The sequence below is a fragment of the Mauremys reevesii genome, linkage group 5 (assembly GCF_016161935.1).
Source record: "Mauremys reevesii isolate NIE-2019 linkage group 5, ASM1616193v1, whole genome shotgun sequence".
Classification (NCBI taxonomy): Eukaryota; Metazoa; Chordata; order Testudines; family Geoemydidae; genus Mauremys; species Mauremys reevesii.
The window spans coordinates 41523401-41546663 of NC_052627.1; the positions used below are offsets into that span (position 1 = coordinate 41523401).

Below are 23263 nucleotides of genomic sequence, written 5' to 3' on the forward strand. Positions count from 1 at the left end.
TCCACCTTGCCATCATATTCTTCCCCTCATCCAGGGTAGAGTAATCAGGGTTATGATGGACAACGTGTCCTGCATACTCTGCACCAACAAGTTTGAGGAAGCAAGGTCTCCCTTCTTGTGCGCTGAAGCTATGAATCTATGGAACTGGTGCATAACCCATATTTCAGCAGTTTACCTGCCAGGCATTCAGTATACCACAACCGATGCCCTTAGCTAACACTTTTGACAGGACTATGAATGAGAGTTGGATACTCAGGTTCTCTGCAGCATATTTCAAAGATGGGAACTAACCCAGGCCAACATTTTTACGGTCTCAGAAAACAATAAGTGCCTTCTTTTCTGCTCAAAGGGGGGGGGTCTGTCACCTCTCCTTGGGGGAGACATTCCTTCTATCTTGGAAGAAGGATCAGTTTTATGCATTTCCCCCTACTCTTCTAATTCTACGGGTCATAAGATCAGACAAGACAGAGCCAGGACAGTGCCAACCTGGCCAAGATAACCTTGGTACCTGTACCTGCCTCACCTCTCTGTCCAACTGCCATTCAAGCTTCTAGCCATTGCTCACCTCCTGTCTCAGGATGTGGGTCACATGTTTCATTCCAGCTTAGGCCTGGTCTACACTGAGGGGGGGTTCGATCTAAGGTACGCAACTTCAGCTACGCAAATAGCGTAGCTGAAGTCGAAGTACCTTAGTTCGAATTACTTACCTGTCCTCACGGCACGGGATCGATGTCTGCGGCTCCCCCCTCGACTTCGCCACCGCCGTTCGCAGTGGTGGAGTTCCGGAGTCGACGGGAGCGCGTTCGGAGTTCAATATATCGCGTCTAGATGAGACGCGATATATCGAACGCCGAGAAATCGATTGCTACCCGCCGATATGGCGGGTAGTGAAAACATACCCTTAGTGGTTCTCAGGGCGTAGTTTCTCAATGATTCTCAGGATTAGTCTTACTTGTACTTCTTCAGAGCAGGAAGACTAAACAACAGAAGGGTATCAAGCTGTACTGATTACCTACAGAAATGGAAGAGATTCTCTCGGTGGTGCAGTTGTTGCTCCCTCCGGCCTGATTGAATTCCACATCCACTCATCCAGGATTACCTGCTGAGTCTGAAGAAATCATGATTATCCATCAACTGGACTAAGCTAAATTTGGCTGCTATATCAGTCTTTTCTTCCCTGATGAAGGGATTCTCTCTATTTGCTCATCCAGTGTCATCTAGATTCATTAAGAGGTTGGGCAATCTCTACCCCCACATTAGACAACCCACCCCTACCTTGGACCTCAACCATTCTCAATCACCTTATGAGATCTCCATTTGAACCAGTGGCAAATTGCTGTCTGCTCCATTTATCTATGAAAACTGCCTTCTTCTTTGCCATCATGTCCACCCGTAGGGTCAGGGAAATTGGGGCTTTAATGACAGATTCCCCCTTGACCGCGTTCTTCAAGGATAAGGTTTCTTTACGCTCATACCCTAAATTCTGATCTGAAGTTCTGTTGGATTTCCATCTTAATCAATCCATCCATCTAACAGTATTTTTTCCAAAACCTGAGTTTTCTCAGCAGGAATCCTATTTTCATACCCTGGATGTTTGAAATTGCCCGTTTCTATCTAAATAGAAGGCCAACGCTCTTATACGGTCACTTAGACTCTTCATCTCTGTTGCAGATAGATCCAGGAGATTCTTTCTCTCTACTCAGGCACTATTGAAATGAATAGCTGGTTGTGTTTTTTTTCACTTGTTATGAGTTTGTAGGTCCTCAAACCTCCCTTAGGGTGATAGCACCAGATCTCAGGCAATATCTACAGCATTACTGAAGAATGTACCAATTTCTGAGATGTAAGGCTACTACATGTGCATACACTTACAAAACATTATGCCCTCATCCGTGCCTTCAGATCCAAAGCAGCCGTTGGTTCTTTAATATTATCTTCATTTCTTGATTCTATTCCAAAGCTCCCTCCTCCTTCTGGGGATACTGCTCAAAAGTCACCGGAGGTGGCATATCCATAGGGGCACTACACGAAGAAGAGGTTATTCACCTTGTGCAGTAATTGTGGTTCTTTGAGATGTGTCCCCCTATGGGTGCTCCACAACCCGCCGTCCTTCCCTTCTGCTTCAGAGTGTTTTATAAGGGACACGGGTAGAGAAGTATCAGGGGGTAGCTGTGTTAGTCTGTATCCACAGAAACAACAAGGAGTCTGGTAGCACACCCACAAAAGCTTATGCCCAAATAAATCTGTTAGTCTTTAAAGTGCCACCAGACTCCTTGTTGTTTTTGTGGTAGAGAAGAAACTGAGGGCAGCTTATCTGTGCACCCCTATATAGCTTTAGTGTCTGGCATGAGGCAGCTTAGCGCGCTTGTGTGGACCGAACAGACACTGCTAGCTGAAAATCTCTGATCAAGGGCTCAAGATGTGCACAGTTACTGTACAAGGTAACATCGTTTTCAGTTGTGATGAAGGTGTGCTCTTCCTTATTTTGTTCCGGAGTGATGCCCAGATGTACACTCTGTCACCTAGGCTTCATTTGGTGGTGATGTGGATGCAATTTAATCACAGCTCGTCTGGCTGGTTATGGATTGAACTACCACTTGAAGAGAGAGGGAAATGCTGTTTGTTTGTTTTTTTCGAAGTTCTTGCAATACACCAGGTGAGCAACTGGCCTTTTCCACAGCCAAAATTCTCTGTGCTTGTGGTATTGGTGTGGTGGTTGTAGTCATTGTGGATGGTCATCTTTAGGGATTAAAATACTTGTGCAAATGTCAGATCAGATGGGGTAGTGTATCTTGCTAGATGTGATGTACTTTTTAGGTTTGACTGAAAAGTCAGGAACCCTCCCACAGTTTTAAGTCTTGTCTTTGGGTCTGATCTGAAAATATCAGATATTGGGGTCACCCACACAGGTGATCTAGCCAACCTTGTATGTTTCAGTGCAGAGGCTACTTAGCACCTTAAGCAGCATCAGGTGTATTTTCTCATGAACTTGGTGGGTAACTAATCCTGAGGATTTTTGTGATCCATTTACTTGTGCTGGCATGTATCTGTATTTGAGTTAACCTCCCAGCACGTCACTTACCAGCATTTAATATCACCTATTTAATTGAGTGTGTCAGCTTCCTATTTCCTTATACCCTCATTGCTTCACATACACAGGCATCCTTTTAACATCTCATTAGAAATGTATAAATAAAATCCTGTATTTGCACTCTCACTCTTTCACTAGAAATGACTGATATGTTACAAATACAGCATTATGACTTAACTGCAGGATCAAATAGGACAAGAGGAGAGGCCAGCAATTGACAATGAATTTGCGTAAGTAACACATTCTGAGAACTCCAGCTGATGTAAGTAACTTTTCTTTTCAGGGGGAAAAAACCTTCCCTTCAATATACAAGAATATTTCCCTAAGTTTAGTATATCTCTGTAAATTGAAATAATACAGTAGATGTGTAAATTTAAACCATGTCTCCCTTGATATTTTGTATAACATACTGTAAAATACATCCCTTACTGATACCTTCAGTATAATTACACATACTACACATTAAAGATCAATAAGCATTAGCCAATATTGGACCTGATCCTTCAGCCTCTCTTCATGTAGGATCACACCCATTGAAAGTTTCCACAGAGGAAAACTATATGGGACACTTAGTTGTGATAAAATTCAGTCATTAGTGCTTTTAAAAGCAATTTTTGTTTATTCATTTGTCATTTGCTTCTGAAGAAATGGATCTAGGGCTAGTAAAAGTGATTAATGTGTGTACTAGTACTGTGGAGGGAGGGAGGAAGGAAAATCCACATATACTTTTGTATTTGAGCAAAGATAAGAGTAGGTTTCTTGTTAAGTAAAAGTTTATGCATTTCTATTTTAGTGAAGTTGTAATGCAAACAATGTTCTGGTATAAATTGGGGCAGCACTATTGACTTTCATGGAACTATGGTGATTTACACAAGCTGAGGATATTTGTCTACAGTGCACTCTTATGCAGCCTTACATTTGCCATGTAGGAAAAGATACCATCAAACTTAACATACCACGGGATGTGTCGTGAAAGGCTACAGGAAATGTGCTGACCACTAGTACGTACATAACATGCAAAAATATATAAATTTTGCTGCAAGAATTTTGCTACAGCAGAAGCAGCTGTGGTGAGGAGTTGAGGCAGATGAATTTTGTGGCTCATTGACATGGAAGAATATCATGTGGAATATGCCAGTGGAGCTCTGAACCCTTATTTGGCCCAAGAGGTTAGTACAGAAGTTTTGTTATGACTTGAAGACTTTTTTTTTAAATGTAGTCATGTTTCATGAATGCTTATGTAACCATGTTAAATGTTAGTGTATCTACAAAGAAAAATACTTCCTAAATAAGCAATGATTTTTTCCCTCCTACTCAGCTGATTAAAAAGATATGTTTACAGTTAATCTAAGACTAATAGTTGTGTAACTCAAAAGCATTCAGATATACTGGCTGGACAAAAGTAAAGACAAGACTTATTTCTGAATCTTTTCTATACCGCACAAATATTGTCGTACACAATAATTTAATATCAATGAATTTTTAATTAAAGCAGTTTTGTCATGTGATCTCTCTTCTCCTTGTGCTTTGTATCTGGAATTTAGAAATGAACAGCTAGATAAAATGTCTCAGAAGTATAATTGGACATTACATCAAAAGATTTAGGGGGACTGATGGTTTTGTTTAGTTTAGAATGCAAAATTATAATGCATAGATTTGGTCAGTATTTATAAGGTGAGTGAGCAGATATCTATATCTTAGACTATCTCAAATTGTTCAGTTACTAAAAATGGAATCTATGTGTATCTTGTGATTCCGCCCCCCTCCACCCCTCCCCCCCGCTTCACTCTCTTCAACTTTTTTATCAGTTTGGTACATTTCTATTACTTAGTGCAACCATGTACGAATATTAAACTGAATATGCCTTCTCATCAAGTGTTCTTCTCCCATGCACTCCATAGTGGCCTCACGTGGTCCCTCAGTTCCCTCCCTCCCTCCCTCCCCCCCAGGTTCCTCACATAAATTGGCACACAACTTTTTTGTCCATTCACAACAGCCCTTCTTGGGGTCTGGATTTTTTTCACATGAAATAAACTTAAAATAAAACTTAGTCCCAAAACAAAGTCCATCCATTTACCCTGTTATCAGAGTCTCTCCCAAGCCTTTCCTGCCTGAGTTCCAAGTTTATCTACTGGAGCCCACTTGCTCCCAGCAGCCTCCGTACTCCACTCGAGTCTCCATGAAGCTCCCAACCCCTACCCCCAGACATGGATTTGTGCAGCTCTTGAAGTGGGATTACCTAATTCCTGCTCAGGCATGCCTCCTAGCCCTTACGGGGCAAGCCCCCCAGGAACATTCCTAGGTAAAAGTAACATAGTTAAAAGATTGCTACAACTGCTCTTTCTTGGCTTAGATATTAAGGTAATCAAGTAGTAGTAAATATAATGGTAGTAATTAAACATGCATCACTGTGACAACTTTATAACACAGGAATAATCTTTCTTTTTTGTTTATATTTAGCTTTCTGTCACTATGCAAATTTCATTGTAGAATCAAGGCCTAAACTATGTTGGGAGTATTATTTTCTCCTATTATTGAGCCTGCATAATTGCCATTGGCATTAATGGAAAGTTGTGTGCACACATCAGGTGGAGAATTTACACCTTTGTATTCCTTATCCTGAAACCTTTAGTTTTTGGATAATGCTTGACTTCTGTAGCATACATGTTAACAGGTTAGAATGTCAACAAGAATGACTATCAAATGTGCACTGTTCTCAATTTTGAGAACCTTTGTGCCTCACACTCTCAAATTCCAGCACACGCATTGTTATCTTCAGTGGTAGGTTATTAGGAATGTAAAATAAATATGGACCGAAAAATATTGTACTGCTACATGTTGCTTTTGCTCTGAAATTTGCACTGTAAAACCTCAGTGGATTGACAATCTTGCAGGTTAAAAGGACTAAGTTACATTTGTTTCTTATTAGGAGTCATTTTTAATTACAGTGGATTGAGAAACATTTCAGCAATATCACTACTGTGAAGAATATTGACTCTTGAACACCAATACCTGGGATTCTCAAACACAGTAACAAGCTAATGATAAGTGTACTGTAGCTGCATGGAAGAATGATGGTTACAATGCAAAACTAATGTTAAACAGAAACATTGTGTTAAATAGGTCAGACTTAAGATTTACAAGAAAGATAAGATAAAACTGAAACCAGGTATTTTACTGTAGATCTTGAATTGGTCTTGTATTTTTTTAATAAGTGGCATGAACTTTGATCCATTTATTTTATAGTGGCATGTTGCCACATACACTTTTGTAGATGTGCCATAGACTACTAATGCACAGACATAAACAAATGTTGCACCTCCCACTGATTTCTCAAGATGTTTTGCAAGCATTTTGTATACTTTTTAGGAAGATATGGCATGTACGACTGAAACTGGAATAGCAACTAAAATATGAACTAAAATCTAACACATCTAGCCTACGACAATGGACGACAGCACAAACAACTGCCTTCTCACTCCTGATGCTGCCCCAGACAGCTAAAATTCAGTGTACTGTACTATAAAGATCAGTAACTTGGAATCTGGCAAATCACTATAGGGAATAATTTCTTGTGTTCACCGTCTTCTGAAAATATCCTGCCACAAGAGAGAACATGTTAAATACAGGAATAGTAGCCACATCCCCGCTGCACTGGTCTCATGAGGCACTGCAGCCACTGAATTCTCATATACACAGATATGAAGCCACATCCTTCAACACCTCAGCTCTCCTCTAAAATGATTTTCTGTGCTGGCCTCATGTAGTCTGACAGAGATCAGTTCCACAGTGCACACCGAATGTATCCATGACACACGTTAGGAAGCTAAGGGCTCTAACATTCCTAGAAATACAGAGATCAGTCTCTTCAACAAACCTCTTGATGCTGGAGTGTTTAGTAGTTACCAGCTAGGCTCAGACCTCTTGTTCTGGGGACAGTGATTGAGAAGGCAATTGCTAATGTATTCCAGGTGTACTTAACATCTTGGACATTCTGGGTAGATCCCAGTCTGGGTTCTGGCAAACCTTTGGAATTGAGACTTCTATCTCACCCTCAACCACTGGAAAGCCAAAGTCTTGCTGTTGGTTAGGAATTGTGCATAATGTAATGTCTTGCTACTGTGTCATAACACATACGTTTATTGATGGAATAGTGCTGCAGTAGTGAATCAGGTAAAGGCCCTCAGCATTGCTTTGGACCATGCCTTATTCACCTTTTCATCTTAAGTTATGTGTGATATGTAAATATTGGGGGGTGGGTTTCCATTTTCACCTGTATTTATAGCATGTCAGTCTTGCAGCAGTAATACATACTGTTATGAATGATCCACACTCTTATTTTTTTGTTAGAATAGCCACCCTTGGACCTGTATTTATCCCACACTCTTACAATTCCTTTCTCCCTCCCCCCATGTTTGTTTTATGTGTTTGTATTTTAAGAGGGAGTTATTTTATTATGTTTTATTTGCTGTACACTGTTTTGAACATTTTGACAGGGGTAAGGGACTCTATATAGAAATATTATTCCTCAGAAAACAGGAGTGATGTATTACAAAGGAAACTACTTTGTAGTAATTCTGTTTGTCACAACTGTTATCTCCTTCCTGCTTTCCCTTTCTCTTCTGAGTTCAGTTTTTAGTAATATTTTATCATCTTATTGCTGTTAGTTGTTTGGGAAGCATTACATCGGTGAGAAGAAAGTGGAGGTGGTTTATACATGGTTTTGATGATTGACAGTCTTCTGGCCTCTTGAATCCTAGTGGGTGGAGACAGAAGACTCTCCCTCAGACAGCAAAGGAAGAGAAGATGACTAGAGCAAACAGAAATACCAATACTGTAAGTAATTTTACCAGTTTTGACAGACAGCTGCCATTATAGTTTATTTGCCACCTTTGAGAAAACTGCTGTTTTTTCCAATTACTTACTGCCTGTTCTGAAGTATGACTCTGAATACTCCATTCCCCACCCACTTAGTAAAACACATCAAAGAGACAATGATGGACTGATAACTGTACTAGTCTAGCTTGTTTTCATCAATTACAATTTGTGCCGTTGTCAAGACTGAGTGGTGGTTTTTGAATTGTAAAAGATACTCAGTTCAGTTGTTTCCTTCTGCATAAACCTTTTAAAAATGTTACGTGATTGACTCTATCTTCATTCAGAGTAAGTGCATTTCAGAGATTGCACAAAAAGGCTTTGTGTACAAAATGTGAAGATTTGTCTAATATATATTAATTTGGATTTATTAATTGGCAGCACTATTTCGTTGATGGACGCAACTAGCTCTGAAAATGTCTAGGGCACTGGTTTCACACTTGGAGGATTATTTATTTCTGTTTTGTTTGTTTATTTTGGACAACCTTTTCATGTCTCTCAAAGGCCTTATGTTTGAGATGTAAACATTAATTGCTGCAAAGTTCTTGCTACAAAGACATAACTGGGAGCCTGAGTAGAGGAAGAGCTTTAGCAAGAGTCTTGCTGGTTTTCTTCACTTGTTCTGTTACTTGTGTTATATATGCTACATATTGATTGTTATGCAAACATAAGCTGGTATTGTATTTTGTTTGATAGAATTTAAGTAGAGCCTTTAAAAAAACACAGCAGTAAAGTCTCAGCTTATCTCCAAATGTCTCATGTTGATTCTGTTACAGAAACTCTTGTGTACAGGTAGATGCTGTTTTTAACTAGATTCCTCTATACGATGCAGTGTGCCACCAGTGAAATGAGCCTTGTGAACTAGATAAGCATCATATTAATGAAGAAACAAAATAGTAAACCTTATTTCACATATCACAAAATTTAATATATCTTTATTTACTACAATCTACATTCATAAAGTTTGAGCTATTTTTAACAGATATTTTAATAAATAGTTGCTTTGAAGTACAGCAATTTAATGAGAAATAATTAACTTAAAAACACGCAATAGTTTTGGAGCCCGTAGGGCTTACAAATATAATCAGATGTCATTTTACTGTAGAAAGGCTTGCTTAACACCTGTATTCAAAGAATATGATAGTGCCAGATGGACAACAAGTTAATAAGCCACAGGGCAAAAATATAAATTATAATAATTAAATATATAAATAAATAATGTAGCAGTTACAGTAACAAATGTTATCCATTATTTTGACTGAAGTAGCTAGTGACTTTTCACTGTAACCATACTAGAGTACATAGACTGCAGAAGATTCCGCAGTCCTTTAAGAAACTCTTGAGTGTTCTTCTGTTGGGAGCCTTCATATTTCGGTGTTGTGTTTTTCTGCAATGAAAATATTTATGTAGTTAATAATTGATTAATGATAGCTCTGCCATTGACTAGAGTCCATGGTAATGCATGAACCTGTGCATGCTGAGTTTCCTTCCAAAATGAGGCCCAGAATGTTTTTCAGGTTTTTACTTTTTTGCTAAAGTTAGGTATTCGTATAGTAAAGGAAGCCACAGATAGTGGGATGCTCTGCGGCACTGAAATATATCATAACCTTAATTTATTAACTTTCAGTAATAAGAGAGTTGGTTAATAATCCAGCTGAGGCAGATTTCATTTTTAACCAAAGCCTGAGCGATATTTCTAAAATATCATGTGGCCCCTCTTAGACATGTTTTCTGTGTTATTTTTTAATCATAGTGGGATTTGGCACTTTGTAGCTTTACCAAGTCCTGCTGCATAGTGTCGCTTATGTTCAGCATTAGAGACTGCAGAGTCATGTACTTGTGGTCCAGTCCTGGAAAGCGTTGCTCATGTGAGGATTCTTTACTCTGCCATAAGCAAAGATTTGCAAGACTGGGCACATTGACTTTAGTCATAGTTAGGTTAATAAATGTAATTAGGAACCTATATTACAGAAAATTTTGATTGTAAGCATTATATAACTAAAAAAGCACAAACCATACCTTGTCCTAGTGAATTATCATGCAAATAGACATTGCTACATATTTAAAACATTAGACATTTTGCTAGCTATTACAGTGCCAGAAGATCTCAAGAAAAACTAGTACACATCTGAAAAACAATAAAATGTATTGGTCTCAAGATTGGTATTCAAGATTAACTTAAATGGTTTCATTTTCAGTGAAGAAACTCTACTTTGCCACTGTATATAATCAAATGTGAAGTTCCCATCACCAAGATTTCTTCTTTATTCTAGTTAAAGGACAGAAAAAAGAGAGGAAAAATACCCCTTGCAATCTATGGGGAATTTTTTTCCTATATTGAACCTTAGAACTCTGATTTTAAAAAAAATCAGATTTGGGTTACCATTAAGCTACACATTTCTTTTTAAAAGCACCCAACCTAAGTTAAAAAGAAAAACTTTTGTAAAAGGCTCTTTAACTTGAATTTTCTTCTTTGCAGTGCAACAACAGAACCATATTCTTGGTTTTCTATTGACAGAAAATGTCCATAGGAGCTCAGATCCTGTAGTGATGGGAGTAGTATAGAGTCTAGATATATTAGATGGAAAAAGACTTTGAGACAGATTATGGGAGTGTCAAATGAGCAAATACTGCAGTGTTGGGCCCACTGCGAGCAGATAATTTTTCTCTTTCTAGTTGATATTCTATCAACTTCTAAATTTGTGTATCAAATTGAGTAAAAATGAATCCTTACCACAGAAGCACCAAGATATTTCATGATACGATCAATATTATTAACCGTATCATTGTTTTGGCTTTCCTCTTTTAAAGTGTTCATTTCAGCCATATAAACGCCCAAGGCCTCCATTCTGCGCTCCTCCTAAAATAAGAAGGAAAATCATTGCTAAGTATGATTGGCATTTACTGGGGCCAGCAAATAATGTATTATTTGAATATACCTTGATTTATTTTACCCTCGTTTGAGACTTTTATACAGTATATCATTCATCTGTGCTCTTTAAAGTCAGACTATAAGAAATGAAAAATGGGCCCAACTCTAGTATTTTCTTGTAGGCTTGTGCTGCTCCATTTGGAAGTCTGGTCAACCATTGCAGGATTCCTTGAGCATAGGAAACTCCTCAGGTGGCACAGAGCTGCTCTTGCAGCTCCTACACTAATACTTGGTCCTAGCTTCTATTGTAGGAAGTATCACCTGGAAAAGGGTATGTAGCCTTAGCCCCTGTACCTAAGGTTGATTCCCAGCTGCTGGAATGGCTCCTTTGGGCCATTTCCAGTTGGTGTAAATTAAAGCAGGCTGGCTGATCTATTTCATTCCTGGGACTGACCTGGCCTCTAGATTCAGGGGGAGTCATCTTTACACGCAACCATCACAAGCTGTGCCAAACACAATTTGAGCATATCACATGATCTGCCCCAATAAATAGACTTTTAAAAATCTAAACCAGAAATTCTTAGTGTTTGATCCAGTGAGCACATGACTAAAATTGGTCTAGTGAGGAAGTCATTGCAGGTTGAGGCTTTAAACCTTTACTTAAGCAAATATCCCATTACTTTTGATGGGAGTTCTGTAATTAGGGATTTACATAATAATATAAATCAATTAATTGTCTGACATCTTCTAACACTAATATACTTTCTCAGCAGATTATCTAGGTAGGTAAGTATTACCCCTATTTACATAAAGGAAAAGCTAACACTAAAGTGGCTAAGTGACTTGATAACAGAGAGTCTGTGGAGAGCTGGAATATTACAATGCAATTCTGTGCTATGTACACTAGATCACATTGAAGACAAGCAATCTTAGTGATTTAAGAGCAGAAAGTTCTTGTGCAATTGGATATTTGATAAAATACATACATATTAATCTATTGTATAACGAGTATAAATAAGTATTCAGAGCTAAAGGTACCCGAGCATGGCCTGATGAAGTTTCACTCCTGGAAAGAGCATATGTAGAATTTTAAAACCAGAAAGCATGATCACTTTAATCTGTGATGTTATATGAGATTTGTAACAGGAACTGCTAGTGTATGCACATACAGTTGGGATAAAATTAGACTCTACTTTGTGCCAACTTCTGCCTATATTCTTAAAATGAAACTGGCACTTTTAAAATATCACCTCACACTAAAGACTATTCTTCCTGTTTGTGCTTCTGATTTAAGAGTTAATATCACCTGCTGCATATTAACCTGTGGCCCAGTAAATCACAAAATAAATTATTTTCTTGTAAGAATTAATTCAACTGCAGTGCATTAAATAGAGCAAACTAATCTTGCTCTGTTATGCTGTTACACAGAGCAATAAGATAGCATTGTTATATCAGCTTTTTCTGCTGTCAGACAGCATAAAGCAAAAACACACAGTAGAATCCCAAAGACTGGGGCTCGTACAGTGAACTCATGCTCCAAGTGTTTATTTTTTTCTTATCTCTGCCTTTTCAGAAGAGGTAAAATGTTGTTGATGTGAATTAATAGCAAACATTAAAAGTAGCAACACTTGGAAAGGCTCTTTAAAAGATAACATAAAAGTTTATACTCACATTTGAAAAGTCCTCTGGTGTGTAAAAGCCATCATATTCAATATCCTATGAGAAAAATAGGAGTTAATTTTTTCTGCAAAAATTAAAATAAAAAAATTACAGTACATATTATTTAAAAAGGAAAACAATCCACTTACTTTGGTCAGTTTTTCTAGCTCGATTAAATCATCAATTGCATATTGTAGATACTTTTCGTTTAGTGAGGTGAATGGTGTACCATCTGGTGAGGTGAATGGTTTACCATTTGCTGCAATTACAAGCATTAGTGGAATATAGCAGGTGACCAATACTTTGCACATTGTAACAGGATTCTAATTTACTGTGTGTCGGTATCCAAATTGTGATTAATAGAGCTGATAAATTGTCCTTTAGCTGCTTGGTATATATATACTCTTAATTCTGGAAAAAAAATTATGGGGGCGTCCCATTACAGTGTTGGCTTATTACACACTTTTTCATATGTTCTACCTGTGTGGCAAGAATCATTACTTTTGTTTTTCCTCCTCTGATGACACTTTGGAATTTCTTTAAAGCCTCATAAGCAGTGAAGGGATGTAGGTAAAATCCCTCTTGGTGTAATAGAAGCCCACACTCGTGGCAGTACCACTTCACGATATGTATATGAAACACTTTTTCCCCTTCACTCACTCTCACTCGCATCTCTCTCTCTCTCTCTGTTTCTCCATATAGACTATACCAAGCTACAAGCACGTGAAATGTTGATCTCAATCTGTATCATTAACCATAGCGTGTATGGCAGTGGTTCTCAAACTACTGTACTGGTGACCCCTTTCACATAGCAAGCCTCTGAGTGTGACTTCCCTTATCAATTAAAAACATTTGTTTATATATTTAACAGCTCGTGACCCCCCCCCCCACACACACACACGTAAAACCTCACGACCCCCTGAGGGGACCCAATCCCCAGTTTGAGAACCCTGGTGTATGGTTTTTGTAAATTTACATGTCATTCATTTATACATACCATCAGATTTAATGTGGCACAGTGAAGATAAGTGAAATTTACAGATAAAAGGAGAGAAGTAATTTTATTTTGTTTTTAGAATTGTTGATTAAACAACAGGAAGAAAGTTGGCTTCCTGTCTGATGGTGGTTTCACCTGTCATCTTTTGCAAAAGACAGCTAATGCATGTTCAGTGATAGATGCAGAGATGAATCTTTACACAATCAACTTGGAAACGGTTGTGAAACTAACCCCCTCACCACCTCACTATCAAGGATCCCTGGTTTTGGGATGGTTATTTAAAATTTCTTTTTTATTGATGTATGACTTACTGATATTTCTCTTCCACCATCTGCACCTTCCCTCTCTTTTTCAGCATGTGATAAAAAGCTAGGTTTTTGGGATTTTTTACAGCATGTCATTTTGCTTTTTGGATATTTACATGTGTTTCTCTGTCATGCTGTTTTTTATTCTATTGTTCCTCACTGAACCTCCTACCTTGCTTCATGTATTGCATATTGAAATTGAGAGGGGACTGTTTTACAGTGAATTTGACACTGGGCTCTCATGTTTCGGTATCATAAATTGTCACTTTTTCCCCTCCCTCAAAATGCCTACTGCTGGCTCAGGAGTGCTAATTGCAGATTTAACATTCAGTTCTGTCCACCTTGAGCTTAGTCCTGAGCCACATATTCCCTCTGTTGCACAGAAGCCCCAAACACATTGGAATGGATGCAGTTCTTGTGTATAGAGGAGCAGACCCTGGACAGACCATGCAGAGGGACTCTACCCCTTAAATTCTCTAGAGCTTTGCATCTGACACTTAAAATCTTTCTTGGCCTTTCTTAAGGCTTGCCTGAGAGCAGGGCTCCCATGCAGTTAAGATAAAGATGTCTAACAAAGAATGGAATTTTACTGTGCAGTAACCCTTTTAATGTATTTTGAAAGATATTTTAAGATATATCTATATATAGATATAATATATAATATAGTGTACTAACTGCAATCTGTATAATGCATGAAATTATAAAAAAGGACATAAACACTGACCGCCAGGTGTTGAAGCCATTGAAAAGTTGAGTTGATAGGGAACCTTGGAAATAGCCTCAGATAAGAAATATGTACCAAAAAGAGGAAATAGGTAAGGATCACACATACACAATAAGGATAACAAGGGTGTAATTGCCCGTAAATCATAGGGGAAGTACGATCCATCTACCGACTGGACACAGATTGTGAGATAACTACAAGGAAGGTTTCCCACAGCTGTTGGTAACTGTATGCCTGTGTTTGTACGGTCTTCAGATTTATTAATCAGTTAGATAAGTCAACTTTGATTACTGAGGCTTGTTGTTATTAAACTAATCCAAACTCAAGAGAACCTCTCTCAGTAAACACATAATCACAGAAAATTTGTATCAGTTATTGGTTATCAATACATTTATCAGTAAATTATTAAGTATTGATAATTCACAGTAGCATGGAGAAGTGATCTAGGTATGTGATCCATGCTTTCACCATCTCCAGACTGGGCTGTTGTAATAGTCTGGCGTTGGACCCAACCAGTACTGAAAGGTTGAAACTGGTGCAGTATGTAGCAGCTTGCCTCACTAGCAGCTCAGATTAATGCACACACATCACACATGTATTTCACAAACTCCAATTGCTTTATATTCACTTCAGAATAGTGTTCAGTCTTGGTTCTGATCTACCAGGCACTTGATGCATTGGGTTGCAGCCACTGCAGAGGCTGCCCTCTCCTCCATGATCCTGCAAGACAGCTGAGCTCAAAAGGAGCAATGCAGGTGGATAAACTCAGAAGAGATCTTGCGGACATAGCATGCTCATAAGTGTAAATCCAGCTGTGGAACTTCTTGCCCACAGAAATCAGGCTGAGCCTATGCTCTGTGATGTTGAAACCAAAGTGTAAAACCTTAGATTGATAGGAGGCGTTCATAAGTTCCAGCTGCTACTACAGCTCATAAGATGCACTAGTGTTATGGCTGTCTGGCTGCTTCAAGTGTCCCCCATGAAAATATTTGGAAACGCTGGTTTCTGAATTTGAGATTTTTCTTGTGTAGTTTTACCATAAATGAGGTTGCCTCATAAGCACGCGTTTGCTTTGGCTTACTCACTAATAAGAGTGTGTTATTGCGACTCATACTTTTTCATTGGATTAACATTGATTTACCACAATGTCCCATATATTTTCAAAGATAGAAAATATGGAGAAGAGACCAGCAGAATGTTTGAGAAGTAGCCAGTGTGAACGCACATAGGATGCTAAGATGATTCATGTTCAAAATCGCATGGAAGATAAATGTTAATGTTAATATATAATTCGTTCAACATGGTCTACATCTCTCCCTCTAGCAGTCTTACTGTAAATACAAAAACTGTAAATAATCCAGATCCCCCAACTCTCACCCTTTCATATTTTAATGCAATTTTCCTAAACTAATCAGTATCTGTTATTACAGTGACCTGCTTGGGGCTCTAGAGAGCAATAAATGAGGGGTTAATATACTGTTAAAGTTTGAAAACAAGCCTCAAGAGGAACTGCTTGAGCTAATATGATGTTTGTGTTAATTTGAAGTGTATCAGTGGTTCTTTGACTCAGCTGTAGCAACAATGACTGCTCTGGTCACTCAGAGACTAGATGGGATAATGGTCCTGAGCCAATATGGCAATCCCTATGTTCTGAAGTCATGGTGCAGAACAACGCTGTCAGGGCCAGAGTTTCAGAAGTGCTGTGCACCCACAATCAGCACTAGATTTTCAGAAGAGCTTAATTCCCATTTAGGCACCTCAGGGAGTACTACTCAAAATAGTTCTGCACTTGAGATGCCAAGCTCTTTTGAAAATCTGACTGTAAGTTCCGAAAAAGATGATCTGCTGAGATGCAGGTTTTGTGTTTCAGAGGAAAAATGGATCTTGTTTTGGCATATTGCTGAAAAAAAAAGGGAGGGGGAAAGCTAACATCATGCTGGGATGTATTAGCAGGAGTGTTGTAAGCAAGACATAAGAATTAATTCTTCCATTCTCCTCAGCACTGTTAAAGCCTCAACAGTATTGTGTCCAGTTCTGGGCACCACACTTTGGGAAAGATGTGGAGACATTGGAGAAAGTCAAGAGCAACAAAAAATGTTAAAGGTCTAGAAAACATGACCTGTGAGGAAAGATTGAAAGAATTGGATTTGTTTAATCTGGAGAAAACATGACCGGGGGTGGGGGGGGGACGACTAATGATAAATCTTCAAGTACGTATAAGGTTGTTACAGAGAGGAGGGTGATAAATTGTTCTCCTTAACCACTGAGGGCAGGACAAGAAGTCATGGGCTTAAATTGCACCAAGGGAGATTTAGGTTAGACATTAGGAAAAACTTCCTACCATACGGGTAGTTAAACACTGGAACAAATTATGTAGAGAGGTTGTGGAATTTCCATCATTGGAGATTTTTAAGAATAGGTTAGACAACCACCTGTCAGGGATGGTCTTAGTCCTGCCTCAGTGCAGGGGACTGAACTAGATGACCTATTCAGGTCTCGTCCATTCCTACATTTCTATGATTCTATGTCTTAGGTACTTAAGTACTTTCCTTATACCTATATACTTTCCTAGATATATTGTATCAGAAGGGTTGACTTAGAGGGCTAAGTATCAGGTTTGGAATATTGAACTTTCTAGAACCACTGCTTCAAATCCGTGCAGGATCAATTCAGACCTTCCTACTTCCCTTGTACCTCACCTTTATCTGTACTCTTCATTTTGCTACCTAAGCACCATCCAAAGTAGATAAAGTGAGTCCCACGCAGTTTTTATGCTATGAACAGAAGAACCTCAAAGTTATGAACGCCTCAGGAATGGAAGTTTGTAATTCTGAAATGTTCCTAACTCTGAATAAAATGTTATGGAGATTCTTTCAAAAGTTTATTGACATTGACTTAATACGACTTTGAAACTTTACTATGCATCAGAAAAATGCTGCTTTCCCTTTGTTCTTTAGTAGCTTAAATTTAACACAGTACTGTATTTCCTTTTTTTCCCCCTCTGTTGCTGCCTGATTGTGTACTTCTGATTACAAATGAGGTGTGTGTTAACTGATCAGTTCATAACTCTGGTGTTTGTAACTCTGAGGTTCTACTGTAACTCTTTCAAATCAGACCTTCAATATCGAATCTTGTCTGCTCTAAATGAATGTCACAAACCCTGCGGAACTTTTTGTAAGAGTAGGCATTTGTCCTGATATCCATGCCTAAATGTTCTCATGGACTTGTATGGTATTGTCCTTGTTGCGGGCTATTGCTGTAGGGAGGAATCTTGAGACAAGGACCTACTTTCAAAAATATTTAGTCATGAGCCCTATAAGTACCACTTTGTGCACTGTCAACTCTTACAAGCTGGAGTGGGTCAGTACTCGGATGGGAGACCTCCAGGGAACATCAGTAGTCAGCAGTAGAGAGAGGCTACATTACAATGGCAAAATTTGCAACTATTTAATTGTAGCAGTAGTGGAAATTGTAGTGTACACAGGACAGATATGATATAACAACCTGGTGTTTAAAAATACCAGTCTCCAGCTTCTGCCATTGCAACCAACAGTGGAGCTGCCCAGTGGTGATTTACAACTCTGATTTATTTATTTTTTTAGTGTAAGAAAACCTGAAGTATTTCTGTAGGTGCTGTTCTTCTCTTTGAGTCAGTTTTTCACCATAGTGTTAGGGGCCACTGTGCTGCTAGAAATGACATCTTTCAAGAGAGACCTGAAGCAGAGTTGATGCTTAGTTTAATCACTAAATGCTATATAATGTGTGGTGGTGCTTTGTTTGTTTTTTTTGCAAGAGTAGGAATGTTAATTTTGGTGCTCTGCTCAAATTACAATTTGAGTAATTATGTTCTATCTATCTAAATTCCTTTTGTAGCTTATATTGGAAAGAGGTTTTTCACTTCCTTTCCTGGGTAAAAATAGTTCCTTTCACTTCATTCCAGGTAGCTGCATTTTAACAGAGGGTGAAACAACTCCTGAATATAGTGACTCTAAAGGGCCTTGGCATTGGACAAGATAAAAATAGCATTGCCAATCCCAGGCCCCAAATTAATGAGATTATTGTTAATAATAATAATAATAATAATAATACAACTTTAGTTTATTTACTTTCTGATTTTTTTAAATGTTTAGGGTACACTCAGGTTTCATTTTCAAGCTTTTTCTCAACAGTTCAGAGGCTAGAAACCTTTTTTAAACGAAAACTGAAATTCTCATATCACATGATTCCAGGAGCTGGGGCTTTAAGAAAAAAACAGTGGCAACACTAAAAGTCACCATGTAACTGAGAGTCCTTTGAGCTTCAGGGAGAACAGCAAGGCCTATCTCTTTTCCCTTAAAAAGAACAGAAGTACTTGTGGCACCTTAGAGACTAACAAATTTATTTGAGCATGAGCTTTCGTGGGCTACAGCCCACTCCTTCGGACGCATAGAATGGAACATATAGTGAGGAGATATATATACATACAGAGAACATGAAAAGGTGGGAGTTGCCCAACCAACTCAAAGAGGCTAATTAATTAAGATGAACTGTTGTCAGCAGGAGAAAAAAAAACTTTTGTAGTGATAATCAAGATAGCCCATTTAAAACAGTTTGACAAGATACTTAATATGGGGGAAATAGATTCAATGTGTGTATTGGCTCAGCCATTCCCAGTCTCTATTTAAGCCTAAGTTGATAGTATATAGTTTGCATATCAATTCAAGTTCATTAGTTTCTCATTGGAGTCTGTTTTTGAAGCTTTTCTGTTGCAAAATTGCCACCTTTAAATCTATTACTGAATGACCAGAGAGGTTGAAGTTTTCTCCTACTGGTTTTTGAATGTTATGATTCCTGATGTCAGATTTGTGTCCATTTATTCTTTTGCATAGAGACTGTCCGGTTTGGCCAATGTACATGGCAGAGGGGCATTGCTGACACATGATGGCATATATCACATGGCAAACTGTCTTAATTGGGCTATCTTGATTATCACTACAGAAGTTTTTTTTCCTCCTGCTGACATCAGTTCAACTTAATTAATTAGCCTCTTAGAGTTGGTTGGGCAACTCCCACCTTTTCATGTTCTCTGTATGTATATATATCTCCTCACTATATGTTCCATTCTATGCGTCCGATGAAGTGGGCTGTAGCCCACGAAAGCTTATGCTCAAATAAATTTGTTAGGCTCTAAGGTGCCACAAGTACTCCTGTTCTTTTTGTGGATACAGACTAACACGGCTCCTACTCTGAACCTCTTTTCCCTCGTCTTTGGGAAGAGGTGAATTAAAGAAGGTGTGAGTGGGCTAAAGGGAGTGGATCCTGCTATCTGGAAGGGCTGAGGAGAGTTTGTATTCTGCTATTGGGTTATTTGTCTGAGTTGTTCATAATTTGTAATGTGCGTTTGCCTAGTGTAAAAGAGACTTTTTTAGAAATCCAGATAAAATGTAATGGGCCAAACCTACATCCCCACTGCCAATCTGCACATCTTCAAACACTATAAAACTTCCTACCTAGATCAGAACCTTGCAATATGTACTCAACTCTTAATTATTGTTATCTTACTCTCTTATGCAACTTGCTGAACTGAAAGTTTGCTTCTTATTTTTTTCCATATGAAGCTGATGACTGGTGAGTTTGAAGAAAAGTTTTACTTTCAGTGATGTTTTAGGGAGCTGATCTATCAAGCTGCTCACCTCTTCTTCCCATCACAAGAACAAAGCAGTATTCAAGAGTGTCACTGCTATTGTCTTGTTTTGTATATTATATTCATTCTGCGGGAGTTTTTTCAAACTCCTACTATAGTATTTCATTTAACAAGATTACTGTCAATAGAGTCATAAGAACCACAACGAGTTCATCTGCCTGACGAATATGATAAGCATCAGCCTGTGATCATAATCTGTTGCTTTTAACTCTTGCTAGTTCTGTCCTAGGTTCACTCTTTTTTAAGAAGCTAAAGAACCACCTCCTTTTTTATAGTAGAATAAGATTCATACTATGTTTTCAGAGCACAAATAACGGTGGTAGTATTATTTGAAAGAATATTTTAATGGCCCCTGTCCGCCATTCACATTCTACATGAGGGACCCTTGCAGTACCCTTCAGTGGAGTACAGTGCAGGCATAAAGGTCCACCCATGTAGCTCTAAATGCAGCACCGAGGCCAATATTTGTAATTAACTTTAAATAGATAATGTATCAAAGCAAAAGGCAGTTGATTGTTTTTTGTTTTTTTCATTAATTACTAGCAAAAGCTATTGATACCGCCAGTATACTGAAAATTATTTAGAAGGAAAAAGGGTGGAAGCATGGATGAAAGTTGAAGTTTGTTAGTATTAAACTAACAAACCAGGGCACCATATTTATTTAGTTTTGATTTATACTATTTATACTCAGTGAAATTAAATACCTAACTCTAGGCTCTCCCAACATTATTTTTTAAAATATACAGTCATAAACAAATTATTAACTTACTAAATCTTGTACACCACCTTCAGACAACAGTAGTTTGTCAACAAAAAAAATTGGTCAGAAATTTGTATTTTCATATTGCGCACCCTTTTGCCAGAGGCTGCAGTGATCAAACATTTTTCAACTAAAATATAATGACAACATGATTTGGCTGATGTTAACAGGGAAATGGAATGACTTGGGATGTTTTAGGGGAGAATCCTTAACACATGTAACATGCTTGTAGTATTTTTCTCAAACACCCCACCCTGTTCTATTGATTCTTCTGGGGAAAGTGTTAGGTGCACGTTGCCAAGTCACCAATGCAGCTGGCCTTGCTTTCGCTACTGGGATATAAGGAGAATAGCTGTTTAGAGTGTTCGAGTTTTGGGGACAGATGAGTCTGGGGGGGAGGCTTAGGCTGGGATAAAGTAGGAACATAGAAATTCCCAAACTGGATCAGACCATCAAGTTCAATAGTGTGTCACTTACCAAGGTGAGTACTAGCTGCTTCAGGGGAACATGCAAAACATCCCAAATGAGTAATTGTTAGAGCTAGTCAAGAAATGAATTATTTTCCCATGAAAAATGTCAGGGATTGTCCAAAAATCAAATGTTCAGCTTTCATTTTTTTGATGAAAACTTGAAAATGTTTGACAAAATGGAAAACTTTTCATGAAAACGTGTTGAGTTGAAAAGTCATTTTTCTTTGAAAGATAAAACGCTCATATAAAAACATTTTAACCATCTATAGTAATTATGGAACATATTACTACTTGACCCTATTAGAAGTTGGTTGAAGTTTGACAGCTTTTATTCTTCCAAGAGTCTCATTTGTTTTAATTGTTGGAACTCTTGATGTTCTTGGTATCCATATGACTGTATTTCTGAAGTTGCTGAAGGACCAAAAGTATTGCTTTGCCAAATGATACAGTATATTTTTATTGTACTGTACATACCAGTAGGAATGACCAAAGCATCTTTTTATATGCACTTCATTGGTCTGATCTGTAAAATCTTTTGCTCTTTGACACGTAATTTGATGCTTGGCCCAATACTAGCTGGACTTCCCTCTTTGCCAGTGGAAATGTAACACCAACAGACTTTGGTCGTTGATGGGTGGGATCGAACCTGGGACCTCTGGAGTTTAGTGCATGAGCCTCTACTGCATGAGCTAAAATCCATATGGCTGTTAGCTAAGGCTATAGAGAAGTCTCATTAATCTCCTTCTAAGTGGTCTCGGTGCCACTAGGTGGGATAGAACACCCAGGAGGTGTGTGGGTTACATACTTCCCCTAGCTGAGGAAGTGCATCCTGAGCTTCAGAAACTTCCCAGTTGAAATCCCGGACGAGCCCCCACTTGTAACACCAACAGACCCCGGTTGTTGGCATGGGGTCGAGCCTGGGACCTCACGAGCTTAGTGCATAAGCCTCTACTGCATGAGTTAAAAGCCATATGGCTCTTAGAGTTAATAAGTCTATTCTACAGCCTTAGCTAAGTGGTCTTGGTGCTGCTAGATGGGACAGAACACCACACCTATGAGGTGTGTGGGTTACACAAACAATTGCCAGTTCAGGATATGTCTTTTAGATGTTTAAGTACTTGATGAGCCCTTGAGTAGGGGAAGCAGAAGTGGATGGGAACCTGGGAGGCAGTGACCATGAGATGGTTGAGTTCAGGATCCTGACAGAAGAAAGAAAGGAAAGCAGTGGAATATGGACCGTGGACTTCAGAAAAGCAGACTTTGACTCCTTCAGGGAACTGATGGGCAGGATCCCCTGGGAGAATAACATGAGGGGGAAAGGAGTCCAGAACAGCTGGCTGTATTTTAAAGAATCCTTATTGAGGTTGCAGGAACAAACCATCCCGATATGTAGAAAGAATAGTAAATATGGCAGGCGACCAGCTTGGCTTAACAGTGAAATCCTTGCTGATCTTAAACACAAAAAAGAAGCTTACAAGAAGTGGAAGTTTGGACAAATGACCAGGGAGGAGTATAAAAATATTGCTCAGGCATGCAGGAGTGAAATCAGGAAGGCCAAATCACACTTGGCGTTGCAGCTAGCAAGAGATGTGAAGATTAACAAGAAGGGTTTCTTCAGGTATGTTAGCAACAAGAAGAAAGTCAAGGAAAATATGGGCCTCTTACTGAATGAGGGAGGCAACCTAGTGACAGAGGATGTGGCAAAAGCTAATGTACTCAATGCTTTTTTTTTTTTTTTTTTTTTTGCCTCTGTCTTCATGAACAAGGTCAGCTCCTAGACTGCTGCACTGGGCAGCACAGCATGGGGAGAGATGGGCTCCACCTAAA

General features: G+C 38.6%; 1 protein-coding gene across 2 annotated transcripts in view; it reads left to right on the forward strand.

Annotated features, from left to right (window-relative positions):
* The window catches only part of ADAD1 (adenosine deaminase domain containing 1), a 95649-nt gene that overhangs the window by 36091 nt on the left and 36295 nt on the right, over positions 1-23263 (forward strand). The window contains exons 13-15 of one of the 2 annotated variants that reach the window (XM_039541875.1): positions 3230-3321; positions 4021-4260; positions 7852-7927. In XM_039541875.1, coding sequence (XP_039397809.1) covers positions 3230-3239 — 10 coding nt within the window. In that variant the 3' untranslated portion in view covers positions 3240-3321; positions 4021-4260; positions 7852-7927. Of the gene's footprint in view, positions 1-3229; positions 3322-4020; positions 4261-7851; positions 7928-23263 lie in introns of those variants that run through there. The other variant, XM_039541874.1, reaches the window with a different exon arrangement.